The sequence below is a fragment of the Aphanomyces invadans genome, assembly GCF_000520115.1.
Source record: "Aphanomyces invadans strain NJM9701 unplaced genomic scaffold supercont1.25, whole genome shotgun sequence".
In the NCBI taxonomy this organism is placed as follows: Eukaryota; Oomycota; class Saprolegniomycetes; order Saprolegniales; family Verrucalvaceae; genus Aphanomyces; species Aphanomyces invadans.
In genome coordinates, this window is record NW_008580170.1 from 260,126 (window position 1) to 272,100 (window position 11,975).

Consider the following 11,975-nt stretch of genomic DNA (forward strand, 5'->3'; position numbering starts at 1 on the left):
ACGGGGACATCGCTGCTGGGGGTGCCCGAGGGACAGTATACCGACGTCATGGACGCGAACCGCACACGATCCTCATTTTATTTATCAGCGGGTTCAGCATCCTCGGGTACGTCCTTCCGATGCTTTGAGCAATTTCACCTCGACATTCGATATTATCGATTCTCAAGTTTTATTCACTTTGGCCCGTTTAAAAGTCGGGGGGAAATCAGTACCACACACGTGCCTCCTCCCTTGTCCATGAGCTATACGACCACACAACTTGTACAGGCACACTGCACAATGGTTCGCTTGCGAGGATTCGATCCAAACGGCGCAACATGTTTTTGAACTCGGATCGAACTCAATCGTTACGAGGAGGGCCTGTCGATTCTTTCTAGACGAGCTGGACCATTTGCGATGAGCTTGTAGGCATACTTACAAACATGCGCACAGCCAAGTCGAGCTGCCACGAAACCCTCCAAGTCTAGGTGTCCTTGCTCATGGTGGTGTGGAGTGTACAAAGGGACGTGACCCCTCGGAATGACGATGCGCCGAGCTAAGATTGCACTCGGCGCGGATTGATTATGCCAAGGTTTGATATCGAATTTCGAACTGCGATTACCCAGCAGAACAACCTTCCAGGCCAACTCTTGCTCGGGAATTTCAGCGTTACAATCGCTGTTGTGAGACACAGGCGCTTGCTCGAGTGGCAGCGCGAACAATTTACATGTGCCTTTCACGCGACGAGCAACCCCAGGCCGGGTTTGTGTCGCGCATTGTTTGATCGTTGTTTGGTCCGAAAATGGGATCTTGACGGCATTGTAGAGTCCACAAAATGATGTGGACGTATTGTGGCCAATTCACTAGCTTACCCACAACCTTGCTCGTAAGGACAATTCTCTCCAGGAACACATTCGTCGTCCTGTCTCCGCCTAAACTTGTTGGACAACGGCGGCGTGGCGTCCGATGCCAAGGAGAACAAATGCGCCATGCTGCCAGGCCAATTGCTTGAACGTTTTTCTCCTTGGTCAATACGAAAAACGTACAGATGCATTGACAAATTTTTTGAACAAAGAGAGCATACAAACATCAAGGTGGACGTCGTCCGTGCGTAAATATCCCATAAAACCTTGAAAAACGTAAATATTCAAATATTCGATATATTAGATATTCAAATATTCGATGGCTAACTGGACCGAATTTTGTAACTGGGGCGACGGTCTTGTCGCGCACGGCTTGTCCACGGCGGCAGGGTTGGACGAGCTGTCGGCAGCTTTGTGCAGACGATGTTGCTCGATTCGAATCGCCAACCGTGACCAGCTCAGTTGAGGACCCTGTCAACGGTACTTCCACCACCGTGCGATCGTTTTGCCGAACTCAAATTGGCCCATATACCACCACTGTTCGTCCGACCCCCGCTTAAAGCGGCGCAATCAAGTCGGTGGTCGCATTTGTAAACTAAGCGCCAACCCTCTTGGCCGTGAAAGGTCTTTGAACAGGCATCGTCATCTCTAATGTAAGTTCAATTGGAAGTGCGACCCCCGAGGCAACCATGCAACCGCGACACCGTTTCTGGCATGTTGTTGAACATGAACCTGTGGCGCAAGGGGGAGATCGCGCCACATGAATGTGCGAGGGGCTTACAAGCATGACGAATCCCACAGAAACGAACACCACCCGCCATTTTGCAAAGTGCTGTTACAATTCAACCACGTTGGTGAGGTGGCCCCCAACTCTCGCACGGTCTCAACAATTTGTAGATGTAGCGCGCCAATGGATGACAACGGAACGACAAGTCGTGCGGCCGCGCCGTCGACTCGCTCACTTGCCCGCGCCACGCGTACGGCAGGAAGCAGACACCCATTCAATCTTGCCGAGTCCTCGTGCTCTGTCTCCGGACGTGGAGCGGATGTCTCGGGCCATGCGGGGCAGGCCGCGTACGGCGCCGTTCGTGGTCGGCGCGTTGTCGTCGTGCGTGGGAGGCAAAGGGGCGATATATGCGCGTGCGTGCCGTGCTCTCGTTAGTTCACACTTTCGTTTAGTAAACAACGTCACCACAACGGACACCCCGCGCCGCCTCCACAAGTTCAAGCGTACCCAGTAGTCCCGGTGTCCCGTGACGGGACTGGGAGGCAGGCGCCATCGGTCGCCAACACCGCACGATTGCCGTGGGTTCCGTCCAACGGCACAAACTGGCTGCGAATTTGCACGGCACCGGCGGATTCCGTGGGGACGGCCCCCTCGACAAAATGCACGCGCGGCGATGGTTCGTCAACATGGCGCTGCCGTCATCGAAGTCGAAGTTTTGATTAGTTTTTTTCACCCGACCAAACTCAGACGTGTAAATAATATATATGTGGGTGACGCCAAGGTAATTTTAAAACTTTCACGCCCATATACCCATTATCCAAGCAAGAAATAAAAAAATATCAAGTCGTCCGACTAGTGCCGACGTTATGGATCAAGCAATCAAGAGCCGCGACGACACTCAACGTGGCGTCCGCTGGCGGACGCAGTGTGGAATTCGATGGCCCCGATGATGACGTCTAACAAGACGCGGCTGAGCTTCATCTTGGCAGGGCCGACCACCGACGTGGACGACAACGTGACGGCGCTGCACGAAACAGGACGAACAGTCCCCCCACAACATTGCGAGCATGGGCGGCATTTCCTTGCGCCGCTGTCCAAGAAGCGCGCATTGCCGCCCAACGAAGTGAATTCGCCTATCGAATCGAGGCAGATTCTCGACATGCCGTGTTCGCCAGCGCACAAATTGACCAAATTTACCGCCGTGACCAACCTTCACTATACAAGTAAGCTGACGCCGCGCGCGAATGGCGAGGTAGCGTCGCCGTCGTCCAAGTCATCGTTGAAAACGTCCCTCAGCAAGCGAGCGTACAACCGCGAACGCCCGCAAGCGCTGCGAACGAACGAGCGCCAAGAACGCCACGCCCTGCGATCACATGTCGAGCAAGTTGAAGCCACGTGGTCGCGCGTGCATCAGCAACGCCTCGTCAACCTCACGACAACACCAGGTGCAGCCGATTTGGCTCGAGAGAGAACGGTTCGCGACTCGACCTTCCAAGTGTTCCAAGCATTGTCCGACCGAACGCGGCAGTACGCCCACTTTTCACAAGACATGGCGCAGTGGGTAACCACGCTTCAATACCAAACACATGGAGACATGCAATGGCTAACTACCCTCGGCGCCGGTGCAGCCAGCCCCACACACCGACAACTCGATATGTACCATCAACACGCTGGTCGAGTTGGCGCCAAAGTGTTGGAGCGTTCGACACAGCCACCGTCGTTGCATACGGCGATTCAAGCACCGACGAAAGCCAAGCCACTACCGACTCTCAAGGTCGATCTGAGCCACTTGCCCCCTGGAGCTCGCAAGCGCATGTACAACCGCCTGCGTCAACGGCTATACCGACAGCGGGAGCTTGAAGAAGTGGATGCACTGAATACGTACGCAAGCGAGTTGAGCAGTGCTCTCGTGCAGCTGCACGCAGCAAAATCGGCGAACCCCCAAAGCATGCCCCGCGGGCACGACGTAGCTGCCAGTGCGGCGTTGCATGAAGCGATCGAACAGAACGCCACCCTCAAAGCCAAGCTTCGCCAGCATTGCGCTCTCAACGATCAATTGCAGCAGTGGGTGCATCACGTGTCGGATGTTATGCACTTGGACCGTCAACTCCTTTTTACGACAGCGTAAGTCGTTGCGAATTCCAACTCATCGCATTTGTGCGTCCAGTCGATATCGTGGGGGTTCGCCATCGAGTGGGCGATTGTTTTATCGTTTGCACGAGCTGTAATCAACGTGGCTAAGCTCAAGTGAGTGAGCATCGAACCTGCAGTCGGTCCGTCATCTTAAGGGCCACTCATGGAGGCTCCCTGGAGCTTGCTGGCCAAGCTCGGTGGGTTTGTGGATCCGACATATCCAACGTGTCGTTGTGTGACAAATCGAAATTCGGCCACTTGCTCATCCCATTGCGCTTCCCGTAGTCCGTTCCATCCCTTGAAAATGCATTCGAACGCCGACACGCGCAGGAAACACAAAGCCGCGGGCATAAAAAGCGTACGTGTATTCCTGACGCCGTTGGAATGCTTTATTTACTCAATTGATTTGGGCCACGACTGCCTTCAAATGTTTCAGTTCGCTCTGGAAAAAGTCGTCCACGCACGCACGCACGACCGCGTCGTTGGCCAGTCCATGCTCGTACACCGCCTATGAATACAACTTCAACCTCCACCACGCGTCATCCCAACCACGGTCAAGCCAGGGAATTTCGTTGAATGCGCACTCCACGTCAACCCGTACCCCAAAAATGTAGCCCATGTCGGCCATCAAGTTGGGTGGCAATGGCCCCCCCTTGGGATCCCCTTGTTTTTGTAGCAGGCGACCGTCTGCAATCGCCTTGCGAAACGTCATGTCGTCTTCCAGGGCCTGGAGCAAACATTGTAGTCATCCCCAATGAACATGCAAGTCGTCTCGTGAGCCCACGACGCACGCACCTGGAGCTTGACGAGGGCCGTCGAGACCGCACCTTCCCCGGCCGCGACACTGTTTTGCAACGTCACCAACGTACGTTTGTGATTGTCGAGCTGCGATTCAAGCTGCTCCATGTACGCCATATGCGATTGAATAGCTATCCATCGAATCATCATCCACTCAACCAATGAAACTTTGCAACGCACCCGACGCGGATGTGTCGTTTTTGTTCATGCCAATGTTGGAAATGGTACCGATGCCATTTAACGCGTACATGGCCATCCCGTCAGCTTCTTCCTTTGGGTCGAGCGATGGCATGTGCACCACCGCTGCTTCCATTCCTTGCTTCATGGTCGCGCATGCATCGACCATCTACGCAAAGAGCATTGCAGAAAATACTCATTCGCCAAGCAGTCTCTACCCTCCTTCGAATTGTTCGTTCTTGGGGGAACTATACCTTAGTCCACGTCGCTTCCAACACATGCAGCTGGGATCGCAAGTCCAAAAGCGCGGGCTTGATTTTTTCAAACAATAGACGCATGCCCTTTATCGAGCGAATGTTGTCGGAGGCGTTGGCCGACGTAGTCGAACACACAACCATCCGATGCTGCAGTACTTGCATGACATGAAGCAAAAACGACAGGTGCATTTGCAACGAGTGCAGGAGTTGATGGCGGTACATGGTGACTTGACCCCACAGCGTCGTCGCCGTGTCAACCCCCACCGCTTCGTACACGGCGCACATAATCACGTACGCGTCATATTCGCGGTCGTTTTCGGGGCTCATGCATGTTTGAATCGTGGATCGAGTGCTCCAGCTCAAACTCCCCATCGCTTGAACGACGTGGCGCACCATCAAGAGAGAATCCAAGGTGCCTACATCCAAGACCACCCAAAAATAAGTGTGAGAACGATTCATGTACACAAATTATTTCATAGCGTGGCGACAAGACCAAGGGCATTTCGATTCCAAACGAATCACGAAAGCTGGCAACACTCTGAGAAAATCATCTCCAATGAAATCAGTGTGGATTGCATACTAACCAAGAGGAGGGTCGTTAGTGAGGTCTTTTTGGGCCACGGGGGTCGATTTCGGAGCTGGTGGGATCGCATTCATGTCGCCCTTCGCTTGCCCCGACACTGCACTACTTGTCGCATTGGCATTGCTTCCACTGAAAATGGACACGACCGATTTCCCAATGCTGTCGATGAAATTATTGTTCTCCGACGAGCTTTTGGCTTTCAACGATTTCGGCGGCAGCGACAAGATAGACGACGACGACGTGATCGACGGAGGAGCAACTCCAGAAGTCGAAAGCACCAGGGCTGACGACGACGAAGTTGCAGATTTTGAATTAGTCAGTTCCTTGTCGTCCGTGGAATCGTCCTCGATCATTTCAACGTCTGCTGTCTTTTCAAGTGATCGGGGCATGGCCGGGGCGGGTAGACCTAGGGTGCCGCTGATTTGCGAACAGATTGTGCTGTTTTCTTCGACCCATTGGCCCGTCGCCTCTCGAAACTTCATGACCTCCGTCAGCCACTTCCTTCATCACATATGGAAAACGATTACCTCTTTCAACATGCGCTGAACCTTGGCTGGGTCAGTGTTTCGGTAGATCAATTGAATCGGCTCCACGCATGCCGCAATGTCGTTGTTGATATAACCTTGAATGCTCAGCACCTCTTTGAAACAGTTGCGCCAGTTGCGTTCTTGGTTTGTCTTAAGTTTGTCAAGTTCTTGCACGCCCATCGTCGTCATATCCGTCACCAGTTGGCGCATTTCACTTTGCACAGCCTGCCACGACTGCAGCAGCCGGCGAACGGCGTCCCCACCAGGTCCGTACACGAGCAAGTCGCCCCCTGGGCCAGCAAGCAGCCGTGCCTTTCTGCAGCTCACGATCAAATCCGCCATGAGCTTCAGCATTGCGTGGAGTCGGCAAAATTTATCTAATGACGACGATACTCATCAGTGAGAATTCATCAACACAAAGTGTCAGAATCAATCAAGTGGTCGAAGCACAGGGCAAATCACTCGGAACGAAGCAAAGTTAAGCTCGAGAATACCAAGCACTTGTCTCCGCACACAAAACGCAAGCCCTTACCAAATGCCGGTCCGGCAGTGTCGGGTGGCAGCGTCACCACGCCCGAGTTGGATTGTTTCAAAAAATCTGCGGGGTTCGTCATCGGTCCCAAGATAGCTGGGACAATCGCGTTCTGATGGTCATCGCAAAACACCTAAATCACACGGTTGGTCCCTCGTGGCACGTCGATTGCAACATATGTCGAATATTCAACACTTACCGCCGTTTGAGCGAGCAATTTCTTCTCGTCGGGGGTGTTCGTCAAGAGCAACTGCTGTGGTGAGTTGGCCTTTTCCTTTTGACTCGTGGCGTACGGCGATGCCGGAAAGAGCTCCTTAAACCCGGGTGTCTCAAGGAGTAGCTGCAGCATTTGACCCGACTTTGTACTCATGGCTTCCTGTGACAGTCGTCCACATAGAGTCGTTAGACACGACTTGAATCCGTATCCGCTACCTTCATGCCCGCATGCTGTTGCGATTGCAAATTCCCAATTGTACAGTCGGTTGGGGCATTTGGCGTGTTGCGAAACACGTAGAAGAGAAATTGAACTCCGTGGACGAGCGCGTCCTGCCCCTTTGCTTCGAGTACGGTCAATTGTTCTTTGGCAGACGCATGTGCGCGCTCAGTTTCAATGATTGGCAGCACTCTATCAGATAACTTTACTTGGACGAGTCGGCAAGTAAAGTGCCGAAAGAGTCGCATCCATGGCTGCATCCCACCAAACCGATCGCATCAAGTCCAAGAAAAGGAAGAGTTCGAGCAATGGACATTCAAAGGCAGTCCCACACAGCGTGCAATGTCTGCATCCAGCAGGCTCAATGTCTTTCACGAATCTTTTACCTGTATTCGAGGATCTCGCGCACATCCTTGAGCGTCGCCATCAACGAGCGTTCGCCGCTGCCACTCGTGAAGAGTTTCTGCTGCCCGTACTGAATCTTCTTGATGTATTGCATGCGGTTCTCAACTTCATTCACAATGTATTCTGTCGTGCACGAAGCGCTTGCGAGTACGTTCAAGGCCCACGCCTTGATTTCTTCGAGTAGAAGAGTCCTCGGGTCGTTCATGTACATGTTGAAGCTCTTTCGCTCGCGCCGCTCGGTCTGGTAGGCACAAATGCTGGAAATAATACCTTCGGCGGGATTCTTCAACAATCCCACCATGTCCTGCATCTTTCGGACAAACGTATGTTCGTCGAAGTCGCCGACGACGGGCATGTACAGCGGAACCTTGAACGCGTCGTCCATCTTGAGGATGTGCGGCAGATCCTTCGGCTCCTTATTGTACACCTCGCAGTACGTCTTATGCAGGAACGTCATCTGGTCCACCTCCAGCGCCGAGTACCCCTGGTCCCATGGATTCCATCGCACACCCCAGTTTGCCATGGTCGTCGACTGTGCTTTTGGAATGATGCATTGCAACCTCCGTTTTTCTATGCAGCTCAATATGGTATACAAAACACAAGTTCCACCGTGTCCCTTCTGGGGGGTGCACCCCCTCGACAACGGCCAGGTTCAGATCGTACTTAATACAACTCATATTAAGGTGCGATCGATGCTATAAAAGCATTTAGTTTGTTAAAGTGCGATAAATACAGTAACAGCATTTAATTTGGACCTGAGCCGTACATATACGATACGATGAAATTTGTTTAAGTACGGTCCGCGCCTCAAACGGATTGAGTGGGGGGACCCATCGCAATGGTGGTGATCGGCACACGACAGAGGGACGCGACACCCACAGTGGTGTGGGCGACATCTTCCAGGGCCAGCGGCGGGAAAGATGCGCGTTGTCACGATCTCTTTCTTGGGTTGATGGGCTTTGTTCGATCAAGGTGTAACTAGCCGTGATAAATCAGCTGGAAGATTAACATGTGGACGTTATAAGCGGTCGAGCTGTGCAGGACCGCCGAGCAGGAGCGTATCAACGTGATGGTACTTTGATGTATCAGCTTATAAAGTCTTCGATTCCTGGTGGTCGAAATCGCGTCTGTTTCTATCGTGCATGTCACGGTCGGCACGCCATGCACGCCTATGCACTCGATGTAGATGCAGGAAGCGCCAACGGCGGCGTCATAATTCCTTCCAACTTGAGTGTTTGCGCGATGTGTCCGCACGTGCTCGAGTTTTCCGCGACCCATTTGCTCGTCGACGCTTTGAAATCCTACACACACACCATTCAATCTTCCGTTCCATCCCGCTTCAGTACCTTGGCCATTTGAATGTTGATAACTGGGTTGGTCGCTTCAATGATACGGCGGATCGGGTCCTGCGTCGCTGCCACGTCGTTAATCATGTACGTTTCCAGCGCTAGCACACGCGAGAAGCACGTTCGCCATGCCTTCTCGCTGTACGACGACTTGAGTTTGTCCAGCTCAGCGACGCCACGCTTCTTCAACTCGGTCGCCAAGTTAATCACTTCTCCTTCGACCTAGCCACGGAAAGAACCCACATAAGCCTTCCTCGATGCCTATTGAATAACTCCTTGCCGCCTGGAACGTCTCCATGAGCAGTCGCAGGTGCGAGCCCCCAGGTCCATACACCAACAAATCGCCGCCCGTGCCTGCCAGGAGCCGCGCTTGGCGGCACGACACGAGCAAGTCGGCCATCAGTTTCAACATTGCGTGCATTTTGACGAATAGATCTACGAAGAACGGCACCGCTCCATCTCAGGAACGTCGAGAAATCACTCGAGAACGAAGACAACTTGGAACAACGGTCAACGCTGGAAATGACGACACGACGACGACGGCAAGATTGGGTACCATAAGTATCAGCCGACAGAAAGTTGACGACGCCGCCGTTGTTTTGCGTGAGGTAGGCCTTGGCAGTCCACGAGACTGTCGGGTTGGACAGCAGCACACTGGGAACGACAGCATTCGCCGACGAATCGGCAAATACCTATGACATACCCCACTTTATTCCATCGCGTGGCTCATCGGGTCAACGAGTATAATGGCAATACCGCATCGGCCAGGGCAGCCTTTTGACTCTCGGATGTGAGCGGGAGCAGTTGCGACGCGCCTCCTGTGACGTGGTGATGGCTTTCGGGGAACATTGTACTACACAGACACAATGTCGCGGGTTATAAAGGCGCTGCCACGTCAGCGACTCGAGGGAGAGAGACCAACCGCAGCGAGGGCGTTGAGAGCAGCAGCAACAGCATCTGGCCGGACTTAGTTGTCATGGCTTCCTATTGCATTTGGAGGAAACGACGAGAATGATTGAGGAACGATTCAAGGCGACTATACCTTCATGGCTGTGTGTTGCTGGGACTGCAGGTTCGTGATGGTGCAATCGGCAGGTGCGTTCGGGGTGTTCCGGAAGATGTTGAAGAGGAACTGAATCCCGTGGATCAACGCGTCTGTCCCGCGGGCCTCGACGACGGTCAAGTGCTCCTTGGCGCTCGCCTGGGCGCGCTCACAAGCGATCATGGGCAAGATACGAAGCTCAAGAATCTCACGGACGTCCTTTAGAGTCGTCATGAGAGTTCGTTCGGCATTGCCGGGTTTGAAGAGGTTGCCGCCGCCATACTGGAGCTGCGTGATGTAGTTCTTGCGTTTCTCGACCTCCTTTTCGAATGCTTCCGTCGTACACGCCGCGGCTGCAAGTCGCGTCATGGCCCAAATCTTAAATTCCTCCAACAGCAACGTTCGCGGATCGTTCATAAACGCTGTCCCAAGTTGGAATCGCTCAAGGCGCTCCTTTTGGTACCCGCAGATGCAACTGATGATCTCTTCGGCAGGTTGGCGCAGTAGACCCACAACGCCCTGCATTTGGCGCATGAACGTGTGTTCATCGAAGTCCGACTTCTTAGGGGTGTAGATGGGCTCGGTGAACGTGGCGTTCATTTGAAGCGTGTTCGGCAAGTCCTTGACGTCAATGGCCATGACCTCCAAGTACACACGATGGACAAACGTAATCTGCTCCAACTCGAGCGACGAGTACACATTCCCCCACGGATTCAGTCGCAGCCCCATCCTGGTCGATCGGCCCTGACGTCCTTGCGTGAAATGCCGTCGTGATTGCCAGTTGGAAGGAATGTCGGTAGGTGTAAAGAAATAAGATCAGTTTAACGCCTTCAATATTGCACCGATTCTCCAAAACACGAAGGAATTTTCATGAGAATTTAAGTAAATAACTCATTCACTGTGAGAAAATACCTAAAAGAATCGATGGGTTCAAGTTCAAGGACCAAAAAATGAATAAAACGCACTTTCGAGCAGCTTACCTGCCATACCACCGCCTACGAACCAATCAATTTCAATCGACTCAGTGTTTGCAGTATATGATTGGTCAATCAAAGGTATTCACAACCGCGATGCTGGTGCCCGCCCAAAAGCACCAAAGGAAGGCTGCGCCTTTCTAATACTGTAAGTGAGCTGTCGCTTCTGTCGCACATAATGGAATCCCCATTGCCCGTCCTACAGTGAGCGACGGGAAAATGTCCGCAGTGGTACTGGAGAAATATCTTGAAATTTGTAAATTCAATAAAATTACCCTAAACGAGAATTGACAGTATTTTTATTCACGCTGTCAGGTTGTTGTCGAATTGAATATCCACGATGATTGGTAAAAAGTATATTATTTAATGCCAGCCACGACCACGGCGGTCAGCAACAAATGCTACAATATTCGCAATAACTACAAATTTTTTGAAAATGAAATATATTTTCAAGTGACAAGCGACATTACAGTACAGTAGTCCGTGGCAACGCATTTTCAAATGAGCGAGTGATGATTTCACTTGGCATGTCCTCCCAATAGTGTGCTTAACCATAGCCATGCGTTTTTCAGCTGCAGACACAACCGGCTTTTCGTGAAGACACTTGTAACGAAGCTTGCTCTTCAATGGCCCCATGACACCAACATCCAAAGGTTGGAGAACTCTTGTCGAATTCTTGGGCAATGATTTTAAAACGCTAATAATACAGACGACACCGTGTCATGCGACGTCACGGACACTGGACAGTTAAGATTGTCAGCTAAAATCAAGTTGGCCCATCAATTGTCAAAATAGTTCTTATGCCCGTAACATGAATATTTTCTTGCCTTGAGTTCCTGGAATATGTTTTCAACATGCATGAGTACTTGTGGAAGACAAAATACGTAAAACCTCAGTAAACAAAAATTTAATGTGACATCGCTTTAGGTAATGCTCATTAAGATACCACTACGGACATGCTGAGGCTCCAATGCACACTGACCATACGGCATAACGTACATCGACGTTGTTGAATGAGCCTTGTACCACACGGGCTCCGAGCGGGAGCTCTATGGCGTGAGCTATTATTCTTATTATTTGTGAAGTTGTTGCAGTTTGAATGTTCCAACGTAGGACGGTTTGCATGACATAATATGATTATATTGTATGATTACGATATATTGTTACGACGAGGATGAATGAGCAGGTTAATGCGTTTA

The 11,975-nt window shown here is 51.9% G+C and overlaps 5 protein-coding genes across 10 annotated transcripts in view; 3 read left to right on the forward strand and 2 right to left on the reverse strand.

Moving 5' to 3' along the window:
* H310_10226 (hypothetical protein) overlaps positions 1-128 on the forward strand; it is a gene marked incomplete at both ends in the record, with an annotated part of 858 nt that extends 730 nt beyond the window's left edge. Inside the window, one exon of the mRNA XM_008876539.1 lies at positions 89-128. Within this exon, the coding sequence (XP_008874761.1) occupies positions 89-128 (40 nt within the window). The remainder of the gene's footprint in view (positions 1-88) is intronic.
* Positions 129-1,164: 1,036 nt separating this feature from the next.
* H310_10227 lies at positions 1,165-2,388 on the forward strand. Of its 2 annotated transcripts, XM_008876541.1 has the most exons (2): positions 1,165-1,696; positions 1,740-2,388. In XM_008876541.1, exons 1-2 carry the CDS (start codon positions 1,603-1,605, stop codon positions 2,081-2,083), a joined length of 438 nt encoding a protein of 145 aa, XP_008874763.1. In that variant the 5' UTR covers positions 1,165-1,602; the 3' UTR covers positions 2,084-2,388. The 2 variants fall into 2 exon arrangements, with proteins under 2 accessions (XP_008874763.1, XP_008874762.1); XM_008876540.1 differs by having other exon boundaries at positions 1,165-2,241.
* Positions 2,389-2,415: 27 nt separating this feature from the next.
* H310_10228 (hypothetical protein) lies at positions 2,416-4,209 on the forward strand. Its single transcript, XM_008876542.1, has 2 exons — positions 2,416-4,060; positions 4,139-4,209. Exon 1 carries the CDS (start codon positions 2,507-2,509, stop codon positions 3,695-3,697), a length of 1,191 nt encoding a protein of 396 aa, XP_008874764.1. The 5' UTR covers positions 2,416-2,506; the 3' UTR covers positions 3,698-4,060; positions 4,139-4,209.
* Positions 3,918-7,948, reverse strand: H310_10229 (hypothetical protein). 4 transcript variants are annotated; one of them, XM_008876544.1, is made up of 11 exons: positions 7,396-7,948; positions 7,009-7,201; positions 6,776-6,952; positions 6,577-6,709; positions 6,045-6,421; positions 5,519-5,993; positions 4,932-5,350; positions 4,681-4,846; positions 4,498-4,631; positions 4,304-4,429; positions 3,918-4,210 (listed from the first exon to the last, which is right to left on the reverse strand). In XM_008876544.1, the coding sequence occupies exons 1-11, from the start codon at positions 7,935-7,937 to the stop codon at positions 4,100-4,102; spliced, it is 2,853 nt and encodes a 950-aa protein (XP_008874766.1). In that variant the 5' UTR covers positions 7,938-7,948; the 3' UTR covers positions 3,918-4,099. The 4 variants fall into 4 exon arrangements, with proteins under 4 accessions (XP_008874766.1, XP_008874767.1, XP_008874765.1 ...); XM_008876545.1 differs by having other exon boundaries at positions 3,918-4,429; XM_008876543.1 differs by having other exon boundaries at positions 4,304-4,631.
* A 299-nt stretch (positions 7,949-8,247) lies between these two features.
* On the reverse strand, positions 8,248-10,589 carry H310_10230. 2 transcript variants are annotated; one of them, XM_008876547.1, is made up of 7 exons: positions 9,803-10,589; positions 9,683-9,744; positions 9,517-9,613; positions 9,317-9,452; positions 9,041-9,195; positions 8,761-8,982; positions 8,248-8,715 (listed from the first exon to the last, which is right to left on the reverse strand). In XM_008876547.1, exons 1-7 carry the CDS (start codon positions 10,529-10,531, stop codon positions 8,584-8,586), a joined length of 1,533 nt encoding a protein of 510 aa, XP_008874769.1. In that variant the 5' UTR covers positions 10,532-10,589; the 3' UTR covers positions 8,248-8,583. The 2 variants fall into 2 exon arrangements, with proteins under 2 accessions (XP_008874769.1, XP_008874770.1); XM_008876548.1 differs by having other exon boundaries at positions 8,761-9,195.
* Positions 10,590-11,975: the final 1,386 nt, after the last annotated feature.